The sequence below is a fragment of the Balaenoptera acutorostrata genome, chromosome 10, assembly GCF_949987535.1.
Source record: "Balaenoptera acutorostrata chromosome 10, mBalAcu1.1, whole genome shotgun sequence".
Taxonomy (NCBI): domain Eukaryota; kingdom Metazoa; phylum Chordata; class Mammalia; order Artiodactyla; family Balaenopteridae; genus Balaenoptera; species Balaenoptera acutorostrata.
This window is the reverse complement of record NC_080073.1, coordinates 42,887,217-42,911,986: the sequence shown is the minus strand read 5'-3', so window position 1 is coordinate 42,911,986 and position 24,770 is coordinate 42,887,217. Positions and strand designations below refer to the sequence as shown.

General features: G+C 45.0%; 1 protein-coding gene across 1 annotated transcript in view; it reads right to left on the bottom strand.

Annotated features, from left to right (window-relative positions):
• Positions 1 to 22,353, bottom strand: part of CDCP1 (CUB domain containing protein 1) — a 60,880-nt gene extending 38,527 nt beyond the window's left edge. Inside the window, exon 1 of the mRNA XM_007168884.3 lies at positions 22,114 to 22,353. Within this exon, the coding sequence (XP_007168946.1) occupies positions 22,114 to 22,195 (82 nt within the window). The 5' untranslated portion in view covers positions 22,196 to 22,353. The remainder of the gene's footprint in view (positions 1 to 22,113) is intronic.
• Positions 22,354 to 24,770: the final 2,417 nt, after the last annotated feature.

Genomic DNA, 24,770 nt, shown 5'->3' with positions numbered 1-24,770 from the left:
GCAAGGAAATGCGGGTAGAGGAGGCTGGAGACAGGGGAAGGGGCCAGGTCAGGAAGGGGCTTGGTTGTTGCCATGGAGTTTGGGCTTCACCCAGTGGGACCAGCATATCTTAGCAGCTTGGTGTAGTGGTGAAGAGCTTAGAGTCTGGAATCTGACTACCTGGGATCAATTCCTGGCTTGGTGCCACTTACCAGCTGTGTCCTGTTGGGCATATTCCTTAGCTTCTCTGTGCCTTACTTTCCTTACCTGCAAACGGAGGTAATAATGGAATTCTCATAAGGACTAAATGAGTTAGTACCTATGAAGGGCTTAGAACGCTGCCAGGTAGTCAATCGATGTTAGCTGTTACTGTTGATATTAGTAATGATAGATAGCACATTACAACTACTGCTACTGGGGCAGTACTGCTGGGGTGCTGTTGAAGGGTGTTAAGTAGGGAAACAACTGTAGCAGCAACTAGGCTGTCAATCTAAAGCCCAGAGTCCTGGCTGGCTGGGCTGGACTCAGGGCGAGGCAGGTAAGGTGCCTAGGGGCAAACTTCATCACACTCAGGATTATGCAAGTGTGAGTGCTTCCTTAAATTTTCCACACCTCCCCTGCCCTGGCCTGGCCCTGCCCACCGACTATTAAGGTCCTTCTACATGTGTTGACTCATGTGACTCCAGCATCCCTTTGAGGCTCAGAGAAGTGACCTCAAGTCCCTGTTTGCTGAGCTCAGGAGGCAGCTGGGAGATTCTGGTTTGACCTCAGCACACTTGCCCTCCCCACCCCCCAGGGTACCACACTGAGCTGCCCTCCCGGAAGCTGCCAAAGCTGGTGGAATCAACCAGCAGAAGGGAAGGAAGTGCTGCCATTGCTATGAAGTACTTGGAGTCGTTGGCTGACACGGAGGGCCTGAGCATCAGCACCAACGTAACCCATCTGAATGGGGCCTGCTGTGACGAGGGGGTGCCAGACTCTCACACTACCAAAGTCGGAGTGTTATTAATCCAGTGGACCTGGGGCAGCAAGGCCTGCAGGCTGTGGAGGAATAAATGGTGTAGACACGCTAAATCTCTTTGACCAGCTCTGTTTACAGACTGGTAAACCGACGGGAAAGTCTCACCAATGGCAGGAAGACCAGACTTCTGCCTGCCTGGAAATAGTTAGATTTCCCACATTCACATCAAAAAGAACCACAAGGCAAGTTGCTGTTTCAGAAACCAATCTGCCTTTCTTGGATGAGAAGCCTTTGGAGTCTAGATACCAGGCCAGTCTTAATAATAACACTGAGTACTTAGTATGTGCAGGGTCCGTGCTTGCACTTGATAAGAATTTATAAATGCCCACAGCCACCCCACAGAGCAGGTTCTAATGTTAATCCACATTTTAAAGATGACGAAACCGAGGCTCAGAGAGGTCAAGTAACTTGCCCAGGCATGTATGATTAGTAAGAGGCAGGGCCAGATTTGTGCCCGAGCAGCCTGACACTGGAGCTCAGCACATGAAAAATGGCTCGTCAGCAGAGCCAGCCCTGCCCAGGGAAGTCCACACATGGCCAGGAGCCTTGTGATGAGACTGGCCTATTATCATCAACAGTCAATCGAAATGGAATAAAACATTTCCCAGCTGCTGGCTCTCTAGGGAATCTCCAGGATATCAAAAGGGAAAGGTATTTGTTTAAAATGCACTTTGTTTAAACAGGCGCTTCGTTTAAAAATAATTTGAAAATGTGGTGTGAATTTAAACTGAAGATTTAAAGTTCCCCGGAATTCAAAATGTTTGGGGCCTGGTTCTTCTTTTGTGTGATTTTTTTTGGCAGCATCTCTAGGCAAGGACCTGAGAAAGGGAACCTGGCGTGTTTGGCCGTCGATGGCTCTGTAGTTTTGTGAGCCTTGCCTGGGGACTGTGGGCATGGGAGGCAAGTGGCCAAGTTGGTGGCAGAAGAAAAGCAGCCATAATTCTGGAACAAAGCACTGGGTATAAAGGGCTAGTGCCAGGTCTTGGAAGGAAAGCATCCTCCAGAAGCCCCTGCCCGAGGGGCTCACTTCTCAAGGCCACTGTCAGTGAGATTCATGGGCGAAATCACACCTATGTTTAGGAGAATTCCCCAAACCCCCATCTCCTGAATTTCCTTCCCCTTTACTTGGGCTGCAAGAATCCCAACCCAGACCTCTTGTTGGCTTGGCAGGAAATGCCTCTCCTCCTGGAAAGAGACTCCCACCTGGCCTTCCAGGTATCTGAGCTGTAAAGCTGCTCGTTCATTGGTTTGGAGATCAGGCAGGACCTGATTGAGAAGGCACACCAATGCTCCCCCATAACCCTGTCCCCCTCCCCACTCCACCCACCTTACTCCCCTGGCTGGCTTGGGAAAAGCAGCCTCTTGCGGTAGCAGGGCAAATCTTTTTTCATTCTCTTTCTCGGAAGCAAAGGGAAGTGGGCTGATGGCTGCCCACACAGCATCCCCACAGAGAAGCTGAGTGCGGGGGCTAGACCAAGCTGGGGGAATTCCTCAGGCTATTGTTGGAAGTATGGAGGAACAGGAGGTGACAGGACAGGGGATCATCCCACGCCCCAGCCCCAAATAGCATGTGCACCTCCCAACTGAAGAACTAGCCTGCCATTCCACCACGAGAGCTTCATAGGCTCTTTAAAGGACAGGGCCACATTTTAAGCCCATACACTAAAAACACTGCAACAGTCAGTTAACACACCAGAAAGGACTGAACATCAACTACAGTTATAAATAAAGGGCCTGGGGGTGACCAAGCGCAACCTTGCATCAGGGTGAACTGGGACCCAGGCCTGCACTGGCGGGGCAGGGGTCAGGGCAGGGAAGAAGGCGCAGGAGGAGGACCAGGGCACGCACAACGGAAGCGGAAGGCCCACAGACAACTTGGTGCTGCGACTGCAATGAAGGCTGACTCAGGCCACATGACTCAAGGTAATGGTGAGCTGCCCTCCAGGCCGGGTGCCAGCACACAGAGATGCACAAGGCTGGGCCCAGCTTCGGGGAGTCACATCCATGGACTTCAGAACTCAAAGGACATCATGTTCTCACCCCTTCAGTGAAAGAGACCCATGGTTCCCTTTAAAATAGTTTACTATTTCCATGGCTCTGAGAACAATCATAGAGGACAATAAAGTTCAAAGAGCAATGTTAAATAGAAGGAACCATGGGCATTCTTAGTCAATCTGACTTGTTGGAATAGTTTATCAAAACAGGGACCATTGTGTCCATCCCTCCACTCCCTACTCTTAATTCCCAAACCCCCTAAGAAAGAAATTTATATGCGATGCAAGTTAATTTTCTAAAGTAACTGAATGATTCTCCAAAGTGGACACTAGCGATCAACTGTCTGCAGGGCTTGTGCTTTGAATTACTTTTTAAAGTGGTGATGGGTTTGCAGGAAGCCATCCAAACCTTCTTCTGTTGTATCTTTCCCTTTTGTGATCAAAGACACATGCCATATTGGAGACGTATGTTAGAGATGCATAACGAGGTCATGGGCCCTGTCTGGGCCACAATCTGGAGCAAATGAACACATCTGTGTATAAAGCCCTCTGGGACTGTGGGCATTTTAAGGCTTCTTGCCGCGATAAGACCCGGACTTTAACATTTCACTCCACATGGAATGGAATTGTACTGGGTGGAGGGATGATTTAAAAGGGGTTCACAGAAGTAGAGAAATCTGCATAATAAGAGACTTTGCATGTGGGAATTGCAGAATTAAACAACAAATATAACTGAGTTTATGACCACTGCAAATAAGTCATGATGATATGCTAAATTGCCACAGGGCCAGTGTAAATCACATTAACATTTTATGAAATGTTAAAAAGATTCATTTTGCCAGACCTTGAAGTGTGAGTCATGATGAACTTGAAAGTCACTGAGGATCACAAGGACAGATGGGGAAGAATCAAAGGAGCAGAGTTAAAAAACCCATCTGTATGTGTGCTCAGGGACACGAACAGAATGAGGGGCCTTCCCCTTCTCCGTCTGCCAGAAGTTCAGAAGTTACTGAAATTCCCATTTCTTTAGTGTTCCCTGAGTCCTTTGCCAATGGTCTCACCTTGCCATCAGAGATTAGCTGTTCAAGTTCCTCTGATAAAAAGCTAGCAGAGGGCTTCCCTGGTGGCGCAGTGGTTGAGAATCTGCCTGCCAATGCAGGGGACACGGGTTCGAGCCCTGGTCTGGGAAGATCCCACATGCCGCGGAGCGACTGGGCCCGTGAGCCACAATTACTGAGCCTGCGCGTCTGGAGCCTGTGCTCCGCAACAAGAGAGGCCGCGATAGTGAGAGGCCCGCGCACCGCGATGAAGAATGGCCCCCACTTGCCGCAACTGGAGAAAGCCCTCACACAGAAACGAAGACCCAACACAGCCATAAATTAAAAAAAAAAAAAAAAAAAAAAAAAACCTTTAAAAAAAAAAAAAAAAGCTAGCAGAGAGATGGTTAAGTAAGAATCTACACACATCAGGCCTAAATGCTTCTTCTTCTTTTTTTTTTATAGATTTATTTTATTTTTGGCTGCGTTGGGTCTTCCGTTGCTGTGCACAGGCTTTCTCTAGTTGCCACGAGCGGGGGCTGCTCTTTGTTGCGGTGCAAAGGGCTTCTCATTGCGGTGGCGTCTTTTGTTGTGGAGCACAGGCCCTAGGCGCGCAGGCTTCAGTAGTTGTGGCACACAGGCTTAGTTGCTCCGCGGCATGTGGGATCTTCCCCGGCCAGGGCTCGAACCCGTGTCCCCTGCATTGGCAGGCGGATTCTTAACCACTGCACCACCAGGGAAGCCCTAGGTCTAACATGCTTCTTTGTTTTGTTCTTTTTTTTTTTAAAGATATGACAATTTATTATTATTATTATTTTTTAAATTTATGGCTGTGTTGGGTCTTCGTTTCTGTGCGAGGGCTTTCTCCAGTTGTGGCAAGCGGGGGCCCCTCTTCATCGCGGTGCGCGGGCCTCTCACTATCTATCGCGGCCTCTCTTGTTGTGGAGCACAGGCTCTAGACGCGCAGGCTCAGTAATTGTGGCTCATGGGCCCAGCTGCTCCGCGGCACGTGGGATCTTCCCAGACCAGGGCTCGAACCCGTGTCCCCTGCATTGGCAGGCAGATTCTCAACCACTGCGCCACCAGGGAAGCCCCTCTAACTGCTTCTTAACTGCAGAGACCCAACCTCCTGATCATTTAGGGGGATAGGATTGGGGAGTGTGGGCCAGCCCTATCCCAGGGGCCAGGGCTGCAGCCAACTGGGAATACATCGTTCTGTTTAAACCTCTTGTTTTAGGGAGTAGGGGTTAGTACCTTTTGTTGTTGTTATCTCCAGCAATCTTTTAATATTTTTAAATTTTTTTCTTCCACTTTTATTGAGATATAATTGACATACAGCACTGTGTAAGTTTAAGGTGTACCATGTAATGATTTGACTTACATGCATCATGAAATGATCACCATGATAAGTCTAGTTACCATTGTTTCCAGCAATCTTAAAGGCAGGGGTGGGGGTGGGGGTGGGGGTGATCCATCCACATAGCCTGACTTGGAGAGTAAGTCTTTGAATGAAGCTCTCTCAAACGACCATGGGCCAGTCAGTAGAGTGATTCCTCCAGCAAACCACGTAGCCCCATGGTAAAACAGGTCAGCAAAGGAAGCCTGCACACTCTAGGAGATATTTGGGGCCAGACAGACACATGCTTTCTTCATCCAGAGGGGTCAGGACAGCCCCCAGGAGGTGTCATGTCAATGAGGAGGGCCAGTATGGAAGGTACTATGTCAACAAGGACGTCGTTATGGAAGGTGTATGTCCACGAGGATTGCTGTTACAGAAGGTATTAACATGGGAGGCGTTAAATCAATAAGAATGGACATTATAGGTGTTCAGCCATCATGGATGAAATTATATCAACAAGGATGATCATTATGGAGGGTGTTACATCAACTAGGATGGCCGCTACTGGCACCTGGACAGTGCCAGTGGTGGCACTAGCTAATGATCTTAAGATAATTATGCCATAAATTCAGGGAGGTGAAAAACTGAGTTGAGGGCCCAAGAATGCTGAGCTAGGGGTTTTGAGGAGGCTGGCTCCAAGGCACATTGTATCTGCAGGTGGAAGAAAAAAGTAGATGGTTATTCCTGAAAGGGAGAGAGGCTGTGGTTCAGAGCACTTTCCCTTTCATGACCCATATTCTTTCCTCACAGCAGGAATTGGTCCTGCTGCTAAGTGCTATTGCCAAGGAAGGAAGAGGAGGATGGGAACAAAACTCAGTTAGAAAATCCCAGAGTAATGAGGCATTTAATCATCATTCAAACTACATTCTGCCTTGCGCCTATAGCTGGTCTCCAGTCATGAATCATACATTGAAGGAATACTCTTCATTACATTTTTCCAGATAGAGGATCACTTTGCAAGTTGTCTTTTCAGAGATGGTGGGAGAACACTTTTATTTTATTTACTTATTTTTTTTACTGGGGTATAGTTGTTTCACAATGTTGTGTTAGATTCTACTGTACAGCGAGTGGAGTTCCCTGTGCTATACAGCAGGTTCTTATTAGTTATTTATTTTATACATATTAGTGTATATATGTCAATCCCAATCTCCCAATTCATCCCAGCCCTTGATGTCCGTACGTTTGTTCTCTACATCTGTGTCTCTATTTCTGCATTGCAAACCAGTTCATTTCTATCATTTTTCTAGATTCTACATACATGCGTTAATATACGATATTTGCTTTTCTCTTTCTGGATTACTTCACTCTGTATGACAGTCTCTAGGTCCATCCACATCTCTACAGATGACCCAACACTTTTAAAATATCAAAACAACACCATGGGATTACTGGTGATGAATGACAGAGCCGTACTTCTGTTCCAGGTCCTATCTTAGGGTTTTGCTGATGTTCCACAGACCTCAGACACCAGAACGCCTGTCCTCCTCCTTCTCTCTTCCTGCCTGTGTAAGGTATTCTCCATCCCCAACCTTTATTGCAGTTCTTTTTTTTTTTTTTTTTTTTTTTCAGGAATTTTAAATTTATTTATTTATTTATTTATTTTTGGCTGTGTTGGGTCTTCGTTTCTGTGCGAGGGCTTTCTCCAGTTGCGGTGATCTGGGGGCCACTCTTCATCGCAGTGCGCGGGCCTCTCACTGTCGCGGCCTCTCTTGTTGCGGAGCGCAGGCTCCAGACGCGCAGGCTCAGTAGTTGTGGCTCACGGGCTTAGTTGCTCCGTGGCATGTGGGATCTTCCCAGACCAGGGCTCGAACCCATGTCCCCTGCATTGGCAGGCAGATTCTCAACCACTGCGCCACCAGGGAAGCCCCTATTGCAGTTCTTATACATACATCTTTTGCTGTACTTACACACTGGATATTGTCTCAAACTCAAATGCTTTCAGGGCCTAGGCAGGTAATATAAATGAGAAAAGCCAACATAGTGAGGAGAGTCTTTATTGAATCAGAGGGTACATGCTCTACTAAATATATTGTAGTTCAGCTTTTTCCAAAACACATCAAACAGAACTGAGCCAAGGCCCTCAGGCCACCCATCTGTAGCTCTTGGTTTACATGTTTGAATCCCTTCTGGGTGGTGAGCCCCCAGAGAGCAAGGAACTAGGGTTTTCTACCTCTGAATGTCCAGCATCCAGCACAAGGGGACTCCAACATCTGGGGAATGAATGGAATCTGTTACCAAATAACCCAAGACTAGGCTAGATCTTTTCAAGACATTCTAGGCAAAAATCAAATTCTCTAGGCCTGCTCAGTGCTAGGCCCTAAAAGTGGATAGGGGGGTGGGAAATGCAGCAAATTGCTTTTCAAGAAAAGCTGCTCCAGGTGGAGAAGGCAATTTTGGTCATTAGTTCCTTGATTCCCAGTGACTTAACACTTCTACTCCATCCCTTCTACACAACCAAATTCTTGCAGGAAGCATCTGTAGACTTTTTTGAAGACAGAATCATTGCTATACTCATACCTGGCTTTAAATTTTTTTTTTTAATTTAAAACTATTTTTAAGACAAAACTGTGGTGATAGAAGGCAAATCAATGGTTTCCAGGGGCCAAAGGGCAGGAATTGCCTGCAAAGGGGTCTGGAGGAACTTTGCAGGGTGATTGAAACGTTGTACCGCCTGACAGCACTCATCAAATAGTGCAGTTGAGTGGTGAATTTTATGGTATGTACATTATATTTCAATAAAGTTGAAAAATATATTTTACTTTTAGATAAAAAATACATGAAGCACAAAGTAAAATATGTAAGCATATCTCTATAAGGCACCCCTATTTTATTTCATTTCACTTTGCCAAAGGGTGGCATACCATCCTCACTGTTCTGAATCTTGTGTTTTCCCCTCAAGAATATATCTGGGGGGGTTATGCCATGTCTGTAAACTGAGAGCCACCCCATTCTTTTAAATGGCTGTGTAGCATTCCACTGTTTGGATGTACCATCATTAATTTAACCAGTCTTCTAATCATGGACATTTGGCTTGTTTCCAGTCTCCAGTCACCAGGGGAAGGAGAAGAAGATGCTCATCTGGAGTTTCAAGGTGCCAGTGGGACATACCTTCCTTGGTGTCCCACATTCCTGGCTGTAACTGGAATTGTATTCCCACAGAAGCAGAGATCAGGGAGGCTGGAAGATGTTATTTCAAGGGTTTGGCTGTATTGTGTTGGGATGGGCTTCTGCAAAATGACCCAAGCACTGTCTACAATTTGAAAAAAAGTCTTCTTTGTCGTGATAAGTTGAGAACTTGCTCCTGACAGCCCAGGGCTGAAGTGCCTGATAAGATTGTCAGCCACTTCAGGGCAGTTGGGCAATCCTCCACCTCTCAGCAGGGATGAAAGCAGGGGCCCTGCCAGACTCCACGGAATATCCAGCTCTGGTTTCATGGCCTGGCACATTCCAGCCCAGTCTCAGTTTATGACACTTGCTCACAAGGACAGCTGTAATCTTCAGAAGCCCACTGGGAAGTTCTTTTCACTTCTCATGTGCAATTGGGCATGATGTTTAAGTTATATAAAACCGGTCTGGTCAGTTCCTTGGCTAAAAGGAAATGTGTATGTTTGTGCGTGTGCGTGCATGCACGCACGCACTGGCGTGCGCTAGTATTCACCTGCAAACAATTTTTAAAAACATGTTCTAGTGTCATTGAGAACAATTTCTTGCAGTTTTTAATCCAGCAGCTTCGATTCTAGGAGCTTCCCCTTCCTCATAAGGGCCCAAAGCTGACTGCACTGGGATAGTGGCTGAAGCACAGTATGTAGTAGCAGAGGCTGAAACAACCAAAATGTCTCCCAAAAGCAACCCGGTTACACACAACGGCCTGGCAGTTTGGTCCATGTTGTCTGCTGCTGAAAATTTCAATGTTCTTCTTGGGCTCAACTCAAATAATCAAAGTAATAACAATTATTAAGTGAGGAATCTGTTCGAGGCTGGACACTGTGCTGAGTGATTTACAGACGTTATTTTCATTGGGTCTATGCCTCGAAGATACTCCAAGGCCCCACTCCAGTGAGAATTGTCAGCAGGGCGGCTGGTGATAAAGACAGCCCATCACCACAGGCTGAGTCCTCCTGGGGCCTCCAGCATAGCGTAGACTTCTGGCAGGAGCAGCAGCATTTGATAACTTCACCCTCTGTGCTGCTGGCTCTTGGCCTCTCCTCCGTGGCCGGTGTGCCACTGTGCACCAGAGTCAAGCGTCTGTCTGGATCCAGAAGATGCCCTGAGCCTTTCACACTCAGGGGCTCCATCTCACCATCTCTGCATCCACCATGATGTCCTGGGACCTCTCACCAAATGTTTGTGAGTTGTTCTCAGGTTAAAAAATGTTTCAGCCAAACATCCTTGCTTGAAATAGCTTGATGTCCCCACCACCAGCTCAATGATGGAAGATAAAGCATCTGCTTGAAGGAATCTGGCACGTGCCTGGACATACACCATCCTAGCCCAGCTCCCAGCTGGACCACAAATTGTCAAGTGTTGAGAAGTCTCCTCATGGCTCCAAGCATTGTGCGACGTTACTTGGAGATGGCCAAGTGGGCAGACCCCAAAACAAAAACAACAGCCTGACTTGAACTCTGTGTAATTTTTGGATGCAGAAAGTTGATGAACGCAATTCTGGAGACTGTCTTTTATTGTCCCAGCCAAAGACAGCAGGTGGACACCCATAAGTTTTTACAGAAGTGGCACATTTCCCCCAGAATGCTTTGATTGTCTGCCATTGAGGGTAGGGAATATTTGCACTTCACTTAAAACAAAGAAAGTTATACCATTTGTGCTCATGGAATAGTTATAATTTGCTTTTTCAAAATATTTCTGAATTTATTATTTAAAGATGTTCACAGTCTAGGGTGAGGTGGTTAATGGCCTCATAGTATATTGTTGAGCTGCATTTCCATCAGGCAGAATGCATGGCCCGTCCAAGAGTACAGCCTCTCCCTGGCAAAGTCAGACTAACAAGGCTCTCAGTGGTGTCCTTGGCTTGGGCTGTACTCAGGAGAGAACTGAAAAGTGCAGATTATTTTTTAAGTACAGTAACTGAAGAAAGAACTTTAAATTTTATAAAAGTTTGTGAAGTATATGTCTGTAAAACAAATTCAGATTTTCTACTGTATTCTATCACAAATTCAGTATTTCTGTTTAGAGAAATCCAAACCAAACGAACCAAGTTGGGATATTGTGAAGCAATGTGGTTCACGTGGGAGAATGTGCAGGACAATACAAAGTCCTTGTCATGATCATCACGGCTACCAGCAAACCGTCCTTCACGCAGGAGGGCTCTGCTGGCTACACCGTAGGCCAGATATTTCTGGTGTAACTACTTCCTTCCAGTCTTTTTTCCTAGGACTAGAGTCACACTGTACACACACACACTACTTTACACCTTGCTTCTTTCACTGTATCGCCATCATTTTCTAGTTTTTCCCTTGCAAGTATCCAGGAGTGGGGTTGCATTCCCGAAAACCCACCCACACCCCCGTCCACTTCCTCCTGGAAGTGGACCCGCAGAGACTTATGAGCATGTTCTACAGAATGAAGATCCTGGGCCCTGGGGTGAGGAAGAGAACCCAGACAACCAAGGTGTCTTCCACACCCTGAAGGGACACAGAAAGCTGTGGCTCCATCTGTCAATCCGCACTTTCTTTTTTCTACTTCCTAGTTTTCCCAGTCCACACACGCAGTCACTGGGACTGTGCTTCCCTCCTCCTCCTCTTCTGTCTGATTTGCATCAGATTTGGAGCCAGAAGACCTGGGCTTTAGACCTTCTTGACCTTGCCACCTTCTCACAGTGACTTGAAGAAGTCATCTAACGTCTATAAGCTCGTACCCTCTCCTAAAAGGAATTGGCCTTGACCTGGATTATCCATTTGTTTATTCCACAGATATTTATTAAGTGCCTGCTATGTGCCAAGCACCATTCCAGCCACTTTCCTAATGGGGACTGGATATGACCCTGCCTGAGCTCTTCCAATAGCTCGGGGGTCTCCAGAAGATCCACAAATCAGCTCTGATGTAAATCAGCTCATAAGACATTAGGGCTGGTGGTTCCTCCGCACGGTCCAAGCCCCTACGTGAAAGACTGGAAAACTGAGGCCTAGGGAGACAAGGCAACTTTTCCCAAGTCATAAGGCTAACTGTTGACAAGACTTGAAGTTAGAACCAGGTGTCCTGACCCATAAGTCTGGCGCTCCTACCACTCTGTCCGCCACATTGCCAATTGGACAACGATGACTTCTTCCTGGGCTCCCATCTATACTACATTTCAGTCTCCCTTTCACTTGGATAGGGCCATGCCACTGAGTTCTAGTCAACAGAGTGGCAGCAGAAGTGATATGAAACAAATTCCATTCCTGGACCATAAAACCCTCCATGTAAGACCCCCTCCTGCTCTTTTATCTTCTATCAGTTTGATATGGATGAACACAGAAGCCACACTTCTTGAAGATGGTGGAGTCAGAAAGTGGAAGGAGCCTGGGTCCCCATATCACTGCTTGGAGGAGATCCCCTGTTTAGGACCTTCTGTGAGTAAGAAATAAACATCTATTGCGTTTGAGCCATTAGACACATCTGGGTCTGTGTTATAGCAGCTCAAAGAGTGTTACACCTTAACTATTAGACTTATCAAGGTAAAAAGTCACAAAGAATTAATCAGTCCTCAATGCAAACATGAGGAGCTATCAGAGCGCAAGCCCGTCTTCAGCCTTCTCAATACACAGTGCTCATGGCATTCTGATCACGGAACTGAAAGTAAATATTTGAAAGGAAATTCAAAATATTTCCCTTGCCTAAAGTTTATGATTAGCTTCAACTGGAAAGAAAAAAGAAAGGAGTAAATTGCAGCCTGGGGTGGTTAAGAGCCTGTACTCTGAAACGAGACTGCCCAGATTTACAGATGGCACTACCACCTATTAGCTGGGCTCTTGGGCAAGTTGCTTCCCCTATTATTCACTTTCTTCTATTTGACATTTTCTGTACAAGCCCTTTGACCCAGTAATTCCTCATCCAGGAATTTCACTTACAGATAAACTTGTCCATATACCCAACAAAGTCAGCTGCAAACATGGTCAGTGAGGCTCTGTTCATAGCAACAGAAGATTGGAAACAATCCATTAACAAGTGGCTGATTAAATATAACATGATGCTCCCATGACAAGGAATATTATGCAGCTGTCAAAAAGCATGACAGCTCCGTATGTTCTGGTATGGAGTTAGAACCAAGATGGATTGCTACATGAAAAAAATTAAGACGCATATGGGACACATCCTGTAATATATACTATATTGTGCTCCTTTTTGTGTAAAGAAGGGAGGTATGTATATTTGTAAACTTGTACATGCTCAGGAACAATGCACAAGAAACCACAGCTGCCTCTGGGAGGAGGCCTGGGGTCAGAGGTAGAAGGGGACATACTCCCCTCTCCTCCCCACAGATCATTTTGTACTATTTGAAATTTTGTTAACATGTACAGGTAATTCTTTTTCTAAGCACAGTTTTTACATTGTTTACATATTTAAAACATATACACATTACCATATGATCCAGCTATCCCACTTCTGGGTATTTATCCAAAGATACAAACACACTAATTCTAAAAGATACATGTACCCAGATATTCATAGCAGCATTATTTATAATAGTTAACATATGGAAACAACCTAAATGCCCACCGATGGAAGAATCGATAAAGAAGATGTGATATATATATATATAGATATAGATATAGATATGCACACACAGACACAAACAATGAAATATTACTCAGCCATAAAAAAGATGAAATCTTGCCATTTGCGATAACATGGATGAACCTTGAGGGTATTATGCTATCAGATGGAGGAAGTCAAATACTGTATGATTTCACATATATGTGGAACATAAAAAACAAACAAACAAAAAACAAAATAAATGAACAAACCAAACAAAAACAGACATGTAGATTCAAAGAACAGAGTAGTGGTTACCAGAGGGGAAGGGATGGGGTCGGGGGTGGGGGGGCGCGAATGTGGAAAATGGGATCAACTGTACGGTGACAGACGGAAAATAAATTTTTGGTGATGAGCACGCCGTAGGGTATACGTAAGTTGAAATACAACGCTGTACACATGAAACTTATACAATGTTATAAACCAATGTGACCTCAAAAAAAACCATTTTAAAAACAAAAAACACACATTCTTAGAACAAATATGAACACAGCACTCAGTAAGTGTTGGTTGATTTTTCAAAAAATGAAAGAAAATGTCTGGAGTGCAGACACTGTCTCTAAGATGACCAGCAAATGCTGTCTTTAGGAGTCCCACTGTGCACAGGGGGCATGGCACACTGGTGACAGAAGCTGAGTTCTGAATTCAGGCTACCTGGGCTACCATCTCAGCATCACTACATACTTGCTGGGTAGCCCTGGGCAAGTTACTTCACCTCTCTGTGCCCCTCTATTCAGGGGCTTATAGGAGTACTTGCTTGAGGCTGGAGAGCTAAATGACTAGCAGGTCTACTCAAGAACGCCTCCTGGATTTACATTTTCACAAGAGGAAACAGCTGAGTTTTTATTACTCAAACATTGTGTCTGGATTGGAAGAATCAACATTGTGAAAATGAGTATACTACCCAAAGCAATCTACAGATTCAATGCAATCCCTATCAAATTACCAATGGCATTTTTTACGGAGCTAGAACAAATCATCTTAAAATTTGTATGGAGACACAAAAGACCCCGAATAGCCAAAGCAGTCTTGAGGCAAAAAAATGGAGCTGGAGGAATCAGACTCCCTGACTTCAGACTATACTACAAAGCTACAGTAATCAAGACAATATGGTACTGGCACAAAAACAGAAACATAGATCAATGGAACAAGATAGAAAGCCCAGAGATTAACCCACGCACCTATGGTCAACTAATCTATGACAAAGGAGGCAAAGATATACAATGGAGAAAAGACAGTCTCTTCAATAAGTGGTGCTGGGAAAACTGGACAGCCACATGTAAAAGAATGAAATTAGAATACTCCCTAACACCATACACAAAAATAAACTCAAAATGGATTAGAGACCTAAATATAAGACTGGACACTATAAAACTCTTAGAGGAAAACATAGGAAGAACACTCTTTGACATAAATCACAGCAAGATCTTTTTCGATCCACCTCCTAGAGTAATGGAAATAAAAACAAAAATAAACAAGTGGGACCTAATGAAACTTCAAAGCTTTTGCACAGCAAAGGAAACCATAAACAAGACGAAAAGACAACCCTCAGAATGGGAGAAAATATTTGCAAATGAATCAACGGACAAAGGATTAATCTCCAAAATATATAAACAGCTCATTCAGCTCAATATCAAAGAAACAAACACCCCAATCCAAAAATGGGCAGAAGACCTAAATAGACATTTCTCCAAAGAAGACATACAGACGGCCACGAAGCACATGAAAAGATGCTCAACATCACTAATTATTAGAGAAATGCAAATCAAAACTACAATGAGGTATCACCTCACTCCTGTTAGAATGGGCATCATCAGAAAATCTACAAACAACAAATGCTGGAGAGGGTGTGGAGAAAAGGGAACCCTCTTGCACTGTTGGTGGGAATGTAAATTGATACAGCCACTATGGAGAACAATATGGAGGTTCCTTAAAAAACTAAAAATAGAATTACCATATGACCCAGCAATCCCACTACTGGGCATATACCCAGAGAAAACCGTAATTCAAAAAGACACGTGCACCCGAATGTTCATTGCAGCACTATTTACAATAGCCAGGTCATGGAAGCAACCTAAATGCCCATCAACAGACGAATGGATAAAGAAGTTGTGGTACATATATACGATGGAATATTATTCAGCCATAAAAAGGAACGAAATTGAGTCATTTGTTGAGAAGTGGATGGATCTAGAGACTGTCATACAGAGTGAAGTAAGTCAGAAAGAGAAAAACAAATATCGTATGTTAATGCATGTATGTGGAACGTAGAAAAATGGTACAGATGAGCCAGTTTGCAGGGCAGAAGTTGAGACACAGATGTAGAGAATGGACATATGGACACCAAGGGGGGAAAACTGCGATGAGGTGGGGATGGTGATGTGCTGAATTGGGCGATTGGGATTGACATGTATACACTGATGTGTATAAAACTGATGCCTAATAAGAACCTGCAGTATAAAAAAACAAACAAAACAACTAATACTAAACTTTCATTGGGTTATTTGTATGGAAATATGTTAATATAAATGTTTCAGACATTACATGAAATTTCTAAAAATCTTATATTTGTATTTGTATGGAAATATGTATGGAAATATGTTAATATAAATGTTTCAGACAGTACATGAAATTTCTAAAAATCTTATATTTGTATTTGTATGGAAATATGTATGGAAATATGTTAATATAAATGTTTCAGACATTACATGAAATTTCTAAAAATCTTATATTTGTATTTGTATGGAAATATGTATGGAAATATGTTAATATAAATGTTTCAGACATTACATGAAATTTCTAAAAATCTTATATTTGTATTTGTATGGAAATATGTATGGAAATATGTTAATATAAATGTTTCAGACATTACATGAAATTTCTAAAAATCTTATATTTGTATTTGTATGGAAATATGTATGGAAATATGTTAATATAAATGTTTCAGACATTACAGGAAACGTCTAAAAATCTTATATGTTCTGGTATAATGTTATAAGTAATAATCCTAGTTATTACTTTAAAATGTATATCTCAGAAATAACTAATTTTCTTGTCAACTGCATTATTATGAACTTTCATCAAATCTTTAACCATGGTCATTTTTAAGTCTTTTGTCATTTACAGACAGTTCTGGGTGTACTCTGATGATTTTGCAAATATGTTCCTATAAAAGAGTTTCATCTTCAAGAAATTCATGGAAAAGACTCTGACAAGTACAGGTTTCTGGTAACTGACTGTACTGCTGAACTGAATGAATAAGCATTTTCAGAACTCTAATGAAAAACTGATGAACTCATAAAAGTGCTAACAAAAGATCAAGATGAAAAAAAAGAAATTAATTACATGGGACTGAGTGAACTGATGAGGATGAGTATAATTTTTGTGACTTTCTGTCTGAATTAAAAAAAAAAAAAAAATCCCACAAGGACTCAGAGGAAAAGAATATACAAATCAATTTTCACTGCAAAGTAAAGGAGCTGTTACAGTGGAGGATTACTGGACTGAATGTCAATGTTATGACATAGTATAAGTGTGTTTCATGTTTGGTAATTGCAATCATTGTTGCTTTTGTTGTGGTCATCCATGTACAATGCTTGGTGTCAGTCTATCTATCTCTTGTAAAAATAAAATACAGTGTGTGTGTGTGGAAAAAAAAACAAAAAAACAAAAAACATTGTGTCATCTATCACAGTTATTTTGGGCCAATGTCTATTTAGGAAATATGTATATTTATATCTCCAAACACAACACATTTGAAAAAAAATGTATGTTGCAAACACAATAGGCAGAATGTGAGGATCTGGTGGAGATGCCGCGACTGCCAACAAAAGGGGTGCAGGAAGTTATTACGCATAAAGCAACTGTCTGTGAAGAGCCACATACAGTAAATGGTCTGGCAATCCAGAAGGGATGTCATGCATTTTACATTTAACAGAATTGGTTGTTAATTATATATGGGTATCTTCTGGTGTTTCATTATGCTTTTGGAAACTGTTGGGGGTTTGGGTTTTGTGCAGTGGGTTTTTATAGTTTGTCCCACATGAAATAGTGAGATGTAGGGCATCAGTTAGTGTTTTCATGCAGAATGTCCGGTTTTTAGGGATGAATTACTGATGTTAAGTGGGAGATGCTTACACGTAAAATACTCAGAAGAGTGGCTGGCACAGAGCAGAAGCTCAATATGTGTTAGGTATTACAAGTAGGAGTTAGTAATTAATAAAAAAACAAAAACAAAAAACCAAAAAACTTGTGTACTGAATACAAACCCAAGGCTACAAAGAGGTGAGGAAGGGGACTTGGCTTTCCTTGCTGGTTTCTCTAAAATGTTGCCAGCTGCCTAGGAGAAGGTGATGGGCTAATTACAAGGTTGTAGGAAGTAGTTTGAAATAATCTGATTGTGGAATAATTTTTATAATTTAGAATGATAATTAAGGGGTGTGAACTTTTCTTAATCACCCAGGTGGAGAGCCTTAGCTATGGCTCCCCCATATCACGCCCCATTGTCCCACCTATCTTGACCTCAATCATGGATCCTTCTGACCAGCAAACTCCCCTTCTCCTACATCGAAACCAAAGTCAGCACCACTGAGCAAAATCAAAGGTGAGGCTTGTGTTATAAGCCAAGGGACTCAGTTCTGGGTTTTTGTTTTTGTTTTTAGCAAAAAAAGTGCTACTGGACTATTAGTACCACCTAACTGGGGCGCTACTGAGATTCTTGAATACTCACCAACGCCGTTCAGACCCTGCTTGCTGAGCTAGAGGGAGGAATGCTTCTCCCATAGTTGCTAGTGAAACAACAGTGATGACAGCCCAGGGGAGTGTGGGAAAAAGGCATTCATACTCTGTTGGAAGGAAGGTACACCAGGACACCAGGACAAGCTACCCACAGGGCAACATGGACATGTGTATCCAAAACCTTAACCTTTTCTCTACTCTTCATCCCAGCAATTCTATTTCCAGAATTTTAGTCGGACAAAATAGTCAAGAATGTGCAGAACAATATAGCCACAGGAACACATTCTCAGATATATCAAAATGGGATAACCCAGCTGACACTATTTTATAACCTTAGCAACGCAAAGATAATATCATTTCATGTCATTATAGAATCTGTGCTATATAATTCTTAACGTCTTTTCACTGAACAGACCCCTGTTGTTGGACATGTTCTTTTTTTTTTTTAAAGCTTTTTTTTTTTTTTTTTTTTTTTAAATCAGGAGTTTTTTTTATAGCTACTTTATTTATTTATTTATTTATTTTTGGCTGTGTTGGGTCTTCGGTTCGTGCGAGGGCTTTCTCTAGTTGCGGCAAGTGGGGGCCACTCTTCATCGCGGTGCGGGGACCGCTCTTCATCGCGGTGCACGGGCCTTTCACTATTGCGGCCCCTCCCGTTGCGGGGCACAGGCTCCAGACGCGCAGGCTCAGTAGTTGTGGCTCACGGGCCCAGCCGCTCCGTGGCATGTGGGATCTTCCCAGACCAGGGCTCGAACCCGTGTCCCCTGCATTAGCAGGCAGACTCTCAACCACTGCGCCACCAGGGAAGCCCAAAAGCTTTTTAAAAATATATATATTTATTTTATTTACTTTTGGCTGCGTTGGGTCTTCGTTGTTGCATGCGGGCTTCCTCTAGTTGCAGCGAGTGGGGACTACTCTTCGTTGCAGTGCGCGGGCTTCTCACTGTGGTGGCTTCGCTTGTTTCAGAGCACGGGCGCTAGGCGCATGGGCTTCAGTAGTTGTGGCATGCAGGCTCAGTAGCTGTGCCTCGCGGGCTCTAGAGCACAGGCTCGGCAGTTGTGGTGCACGGGCTTAGTTGCTCTGCGGCATGTGGGATTTTCCCGGACCAGGGATCGAACCCGTGTCCCCTGCACTGGCAGGCGGATTCTCAACCACTGCACCACAAGGGAAACTCTGGACATGTTCTATTTTTAGTAGGAAAAATTGAAAGCAATCTAAATGTCCATCAATAGGGGACTAGTTAAAGCTATACAAAGGGATGGTCCCATTTTTGGTTTTACACACACACACACACACACACACACACACACACACACACACTAAACCTGTGCACCAAAATGACCAAGGTGGTTTGCTCACAGATATTTTGTTATATTTGTTGCCAATTTTTCTACAATAATTATATATACATTACTTAAAGCATTTAAATAATTTCAACTTCCTTTCGCCACATTGATAGCCTGGGAGAACCCCTAGAAGAATGTGGGGGGGCAGGGTACAGTCATCACAGACAAAACAGTAACATATGAAGTGACCCCTGAGGCTGATGGGTCAGCACCCGGGCACATGTCTGCAGCCAGCAGAGAAACAGTCTGTGTGGGTGTGGGGGTTAGAGTGGGGTCAGACTCATCAGTTCTGCCAGTTACACATTTGAATCTGAAGAATGATGAACACACACACTCACCCAGGGTGAGTGAACACGTCATTTGATGCGTACTCATATTTTTGGCAAGAAACAATGGCGGTAAGAATGGGGTCACTGACCCAGCCTCTGGTACCTGAGTGGTTCTTGGAAAGCCACTAAGTTGAGGGTTTTTTTTCGTTCGTTCTTTCTTTTTCTTTCTTTTTTTTTTTAATGTTATCCTACTTGAATCTCTTAGACTAAACTTGTTTTTAAAAATAAATAAATTTATTTATTTATTTATTTTTGACTGCGTTGGGTCTTCGTTGCTGCACGCAGGCTTTCTCTAGTTGTGGCAAGCGGCGGCTGCTCTTCGTTGCAGTGGGTGGGCTTCTCATTGCAGTGGCTTCTCTTGTTGCAGAGCACGGGCTCTAGGCTCGTGTGCTTCAGTAGTTGTGGCACGTGGGCTCAGTAGTTGTGGCGCACGGGCTTAGTTGCTCCGTGGCATGTGTGATCTTCCAGAACCAGGTCTCAAATCTGTGTCCCCTGCATTGGCAGGCAGATTCTTAACCACTGCACCACCAGGGAAGTCCCTAAGTTGAGGTTTTAACAAGGCTCTTTTAACTTAACCAGTCTTTCATTCTTAGAAGTGGGAGAGCTGGTAGGAATACCAAACTCAAACAAACACACCCCACCAAGATGCAAACTTTCCTTTACTCTTCATCTCTGCAGTGAGACCAACATCATTTTCACTCTGCAGAGTCTTAAGAGAGTTCAGCGATTTATAAAATAAATCCACTGTGCTAGGCTCTCTGGTTCCCTCCATCTTTTCAGGACAGACGCTACTAACTTCTCGAAGGCCTCCACCAGTTACATCAACCCCAAGACTTTGGGCAAAGCAAATGTACTCTGTGACTGCTCCAACCACAAAGGGATAACCTTTAGTTCAGCCCAGAGATGTGGCCTCACAGGTCCACTTCCTAAGACCACAGGAAAGATTTAAGAAGGTGAAATGGGAAAGTTCCTGGGCTTCCCTGTATCTGTACAATGAACCAAGAGACACAGTTCCAACAGTCAAGAACTTCCTGGAAAGAACAGACTCCACTGGAGACCAAAATGGCAGCCTCTCCAGGCCACAGGGAGGAATGAGACATGTAACAAAAGCCAGTTCAGGATAGGCTGTCATAGATGTCAGTAATGCACTGACGCCTTGACTTACACCATACTCTTACTGGAGGAGTTCTCAACTGTTATCACAGACAACCGGAAACATCTCAGACAATTCCCAGAGCTTCAAGACAGCTCCCAAGTGTGATGGGCACACTTTTTTTCTCACACATACATTTACACCTATTTTCACTAAATTACTCTTTATTCTTAAACTGACTTTTTCCTCAAGGGAATCTTGAAAACTCAGTCCAAATTACAATAAACAAAGTAAATATTTTCAATGTCCCCTCTTCAGTGCAGCAATATGTCACCTCACTGCTGTTGGAGAAAAGAACCAGGAAGCTTTCCTGTCTCGGATTTGTCATGATGCCAGTTGCTGGAACGCCCAAGTTCAACTCATCTGTTTAGACTGATTCTTTAACTTAATTTCCTCTAATTTACCTGCCTGCCAAACACAAACGTCCCCTTAGATGCAGCAAAGGGTAATCAAAAACCCTTCCTTGACAAAAATCCTTCCTTGATCAAAAAACCCTTCCTTGATCAAAAATCGCTTCCTTGACAGCTCTTTCAAAAACACAAAACTCGTACTAGTCTCAGGAAAGGCCTCAAGTCAAGTTCTTACATGAAGAGACCAGTACGGTTTTAATACTTACAGGGCCCACAGGGCACCTCCTCGTAGGCCCAGGTAGCTGGGATGTGGCGGTCCCTGCCCCCCACCGGAACTCGGAATTCTCACACAACTGTGGACCGCCCCCTCCGCCGACCCCCTTCCGCTGTCCAAGTCCACTACCCACAGGTGCGAGGGGCGGGGGCGTGCAGAGCCTCCGCGGCACAGAAGCGCTTTCATTTTAGGATTAATGTTCCTGAACTTCGGGAGAGCGAGAAAGGACCGGACGGACAGGGGAAAAGGTGAGTAAAAAGGTGGGACGTCGTGGCGCCAAACCACCGTTTTCTCGCCCCGTTTCTCTGGCCCAGGCGCTGAGGTAGAGGGTGCGCCAGAGAGGGAAGTTCCCTCCTCACGCCCAGCCCGGCGCCATCAATAATCCAGGTAGAGCCCCCGAGCGCGCGGCGCGCCACCTCAGCGAGGTTCCCCGGGCCTGGCTTCCGCGCGCACCTTCTCTCCTTCTTATCTGCCGGCGCCCGGCTCGTGGCCCCGACCACCGCGGTGCTCCCCGCTCCGGGACACCTCCACTTGCCGCGGTCTGAGCCCTGGGCGAGGTCGCGCGGAATCCAGGAGGGTACGGCCACCACTCCCGACGCGGCACTCCCCGGAGCCGGGCTTCCGGGGAGCCCCAGCCGTCCGTGCGCCCCGCCCGCGCCGTCCCCGCCCCACCGTGGCGGGCGGTGTAGACCCTCAGCGCCCAGTGCCCCCTCAGCGCCCCGCGCACCGGCAGCGCCGCACTCACCCCCTCCGCGGGACAGGCGCGCAGCGCCCAGCAGCAGGACCCCCAGCAGTGCGACCGTGACCCTGCAGTTCAGGCCGGCCATGGCTCCGCGGCGCCTCGGTCTCGGCGGGGAAAGCGAATGTGGCCCGTGATTCGGAGCGGCTGGCACGAGCTTCTCTTAGTTCCGTCCCGTCGCGCTCACCTGTGCGCGGGGCGGACTGGCCCTGGCTCCGCCTAGCGCCGCGGGAGCCCGAGCTGGCTGGGTCAGTCCCCTCCTCCCTTTCCTCCTCCCCTTCCTGCCTCTACACCCGCCTCTCTCGTCCAGAGCAGTGGGACCTGTAGCCACCTTCCCGGGCCCAGCTGCCGCCCCTCTCAAGACTTTGTCTACAGGCGCGAAGGTCGCCCTTGGGGAACCCAGTCAGGCGTCCTTTTACTTTCCGGGCGACAAAGGAGGCCAGTGTGCCGCACATTTTTCCGGGGAATCATGTCTGTGGATCACTCAAACCCTGGCTTCCCCCTCTGCTTCCTGATTTGGGCTGGAGGCTTGCTGGACTTTAACGCCGGTGCTACAGCTAATCTTTGCAAAACTGTGAGCCTGAAGCCAACTCCAGGCACTTCACAGACAGTATTTTTAATGCTCACAGCCACCCTTCCATATAACAGTTGAAACAGATTTACTGAGTCACTCAACCTGCCCAAGGTCACCAGGCCAGTTAGTAATTTATGGAGGCAGGATTTGATAGCCCCGGAAGGGGTTTCCACAAACGGGGTTGCTTTGTTACATTTTTGAAGAGTGAATGAATGAGTGAATAAATGCATGAGGCTGGAGAGGGCCAAGAGAGGAAACCTGAACAGGTCCACAGAGGCCCCTTCCTTGAGTTGTGAATAGTATGTATGGGACTAGTGTGAGGCATTTACTCCAGTCGTTGGGCTGTAAATCAATGGCGCTGGGTATCTTTCCCTCCTCCCAGCTGCTGGTGTGCCATCTTTCTCTGGTTTCCGAGGTCCTATGGATTCTTCTTACCCCCTGCAGACCACACACCATATCCAGGGTCACAGGGCCACAAGGAGAGGCAATGGATGGTTCAGGGACTCTCAGCTAGCAGACCAAGGTTCTGCCAAAATGACTCCAAGGGCCCCCCTGGGTCTGTCTGTGCCAGTGGGCAGCCAGAGGCTGGGCCAGGGTCACCCAGAACAACCTGGTAGAAGAGCACATGAAAGAGCATTGGTCTACGTTCAGCTCCCACTTTTGTTTGATTCTTGGGGGAACTGAGCTTCTCCAGGCTGTCCCTACACTCACTGGGAACAGGGCTGAGAAACCATCTCTTAGGAGCTTCATCCCCTTCCTTCTGTGTGTCTTCAATGATGAGAATAAAGCAAACTCTGCCCCCAGTCCACAAGGGAGGCAGGGATGTCCAGGTTGCGGACATGACTGCCCCCCACCCTTCCATCTATGGCAGGGCCGGGACTGTGAGCTGGGGGGAACGTCAGAGTTTACCTTCCAGTTCACTTTCTGCCTCAGGCAGACAGATGGGGAAACTGAGGCCTAGAGAGAAGGAAGAGGATGAGAAAAGTAGGAAAGCTTTTGATGCTCCCCAGAGAATTGAGGGCAGATTCATCAAGAGAAAGAAATTTTCAGAAAATCTAAACATCTTTCAAATATGTTTATGGTATCAGGAGAGTAAAGCAGATTTTGTCTGTTTTCCTAATTCTAAGCAGGCATATATACCCCAGCATCTTTTCCTAGCATCCATAACACCATTGTTTTCCACATATGATGATGATGATGATGATGATGATGATGATGATGATGATAATGGCAATGTGTTGAATTGAAAATACTGGAAATACTTTGTGACAACTTTAAGCCTAAGGAACAAGTCATTTCTTTACTGTATCATTTCTCCAAAGTTTCCTTAACCGGTCTCCCTGGGAGAGTGAAACTAACTTTCTGTAAATGACATGAGTCGATAATTCTCAGATGTGAAGGATTAGTGATGGTTCCAGATAATGGCAGCAAAGAGAAAGAGATGAGGAAAGTGGGGAGGCTCTTCAGCATCCTTTGCATGACAACCCAACTACATAGTTGAATTCAAGATGTCTTGAGGTAATAGCTTGGTTCTTGGAGTAGAGTGTAATCAAAGCATTGCCAAATTTTGGAAATGTCTTGTCTTTACAAACTTGGCTGAATGGAAGGAGTCAGTTTTAAAAGGTTATTTCTGAACTGGCAGAAATCCAGGCAGCTGCATTCTGTTGCCAGAGAAAAATGACATTGAAAGATAAGTTTTAAAACAGACTGTTCTATCTAATTTTGACCCCTCTGGAAACCCTACAAAAACTACAAAACAGGAATTAAAAAAAAAAAAAAAAAAAGACATAAGCCTACAAAGACAGGGAGAATAGACAGAAGACAACAGCAGAATCCTCTTAGAAGCTGGAAAGCAGATGGACAAGTGGTAACTGTAAGCCAGTAATGGGGAAAATTGAGAAGTAGCATGATTTATACGATAGAATTCTCAAAAAGAAACAAAAACAAAACAATAAACCAACCCTAAGGAACTGGCAGCACAAGGTATTCTGGAATGGGAGGGTGAAGGAGGGGCTAAAACAATGAAGCCAGGGAGAAAGCTGTTTGAAAAACACTATAGTTAGATCTCTGGAAACTGTCCTCCATTCCT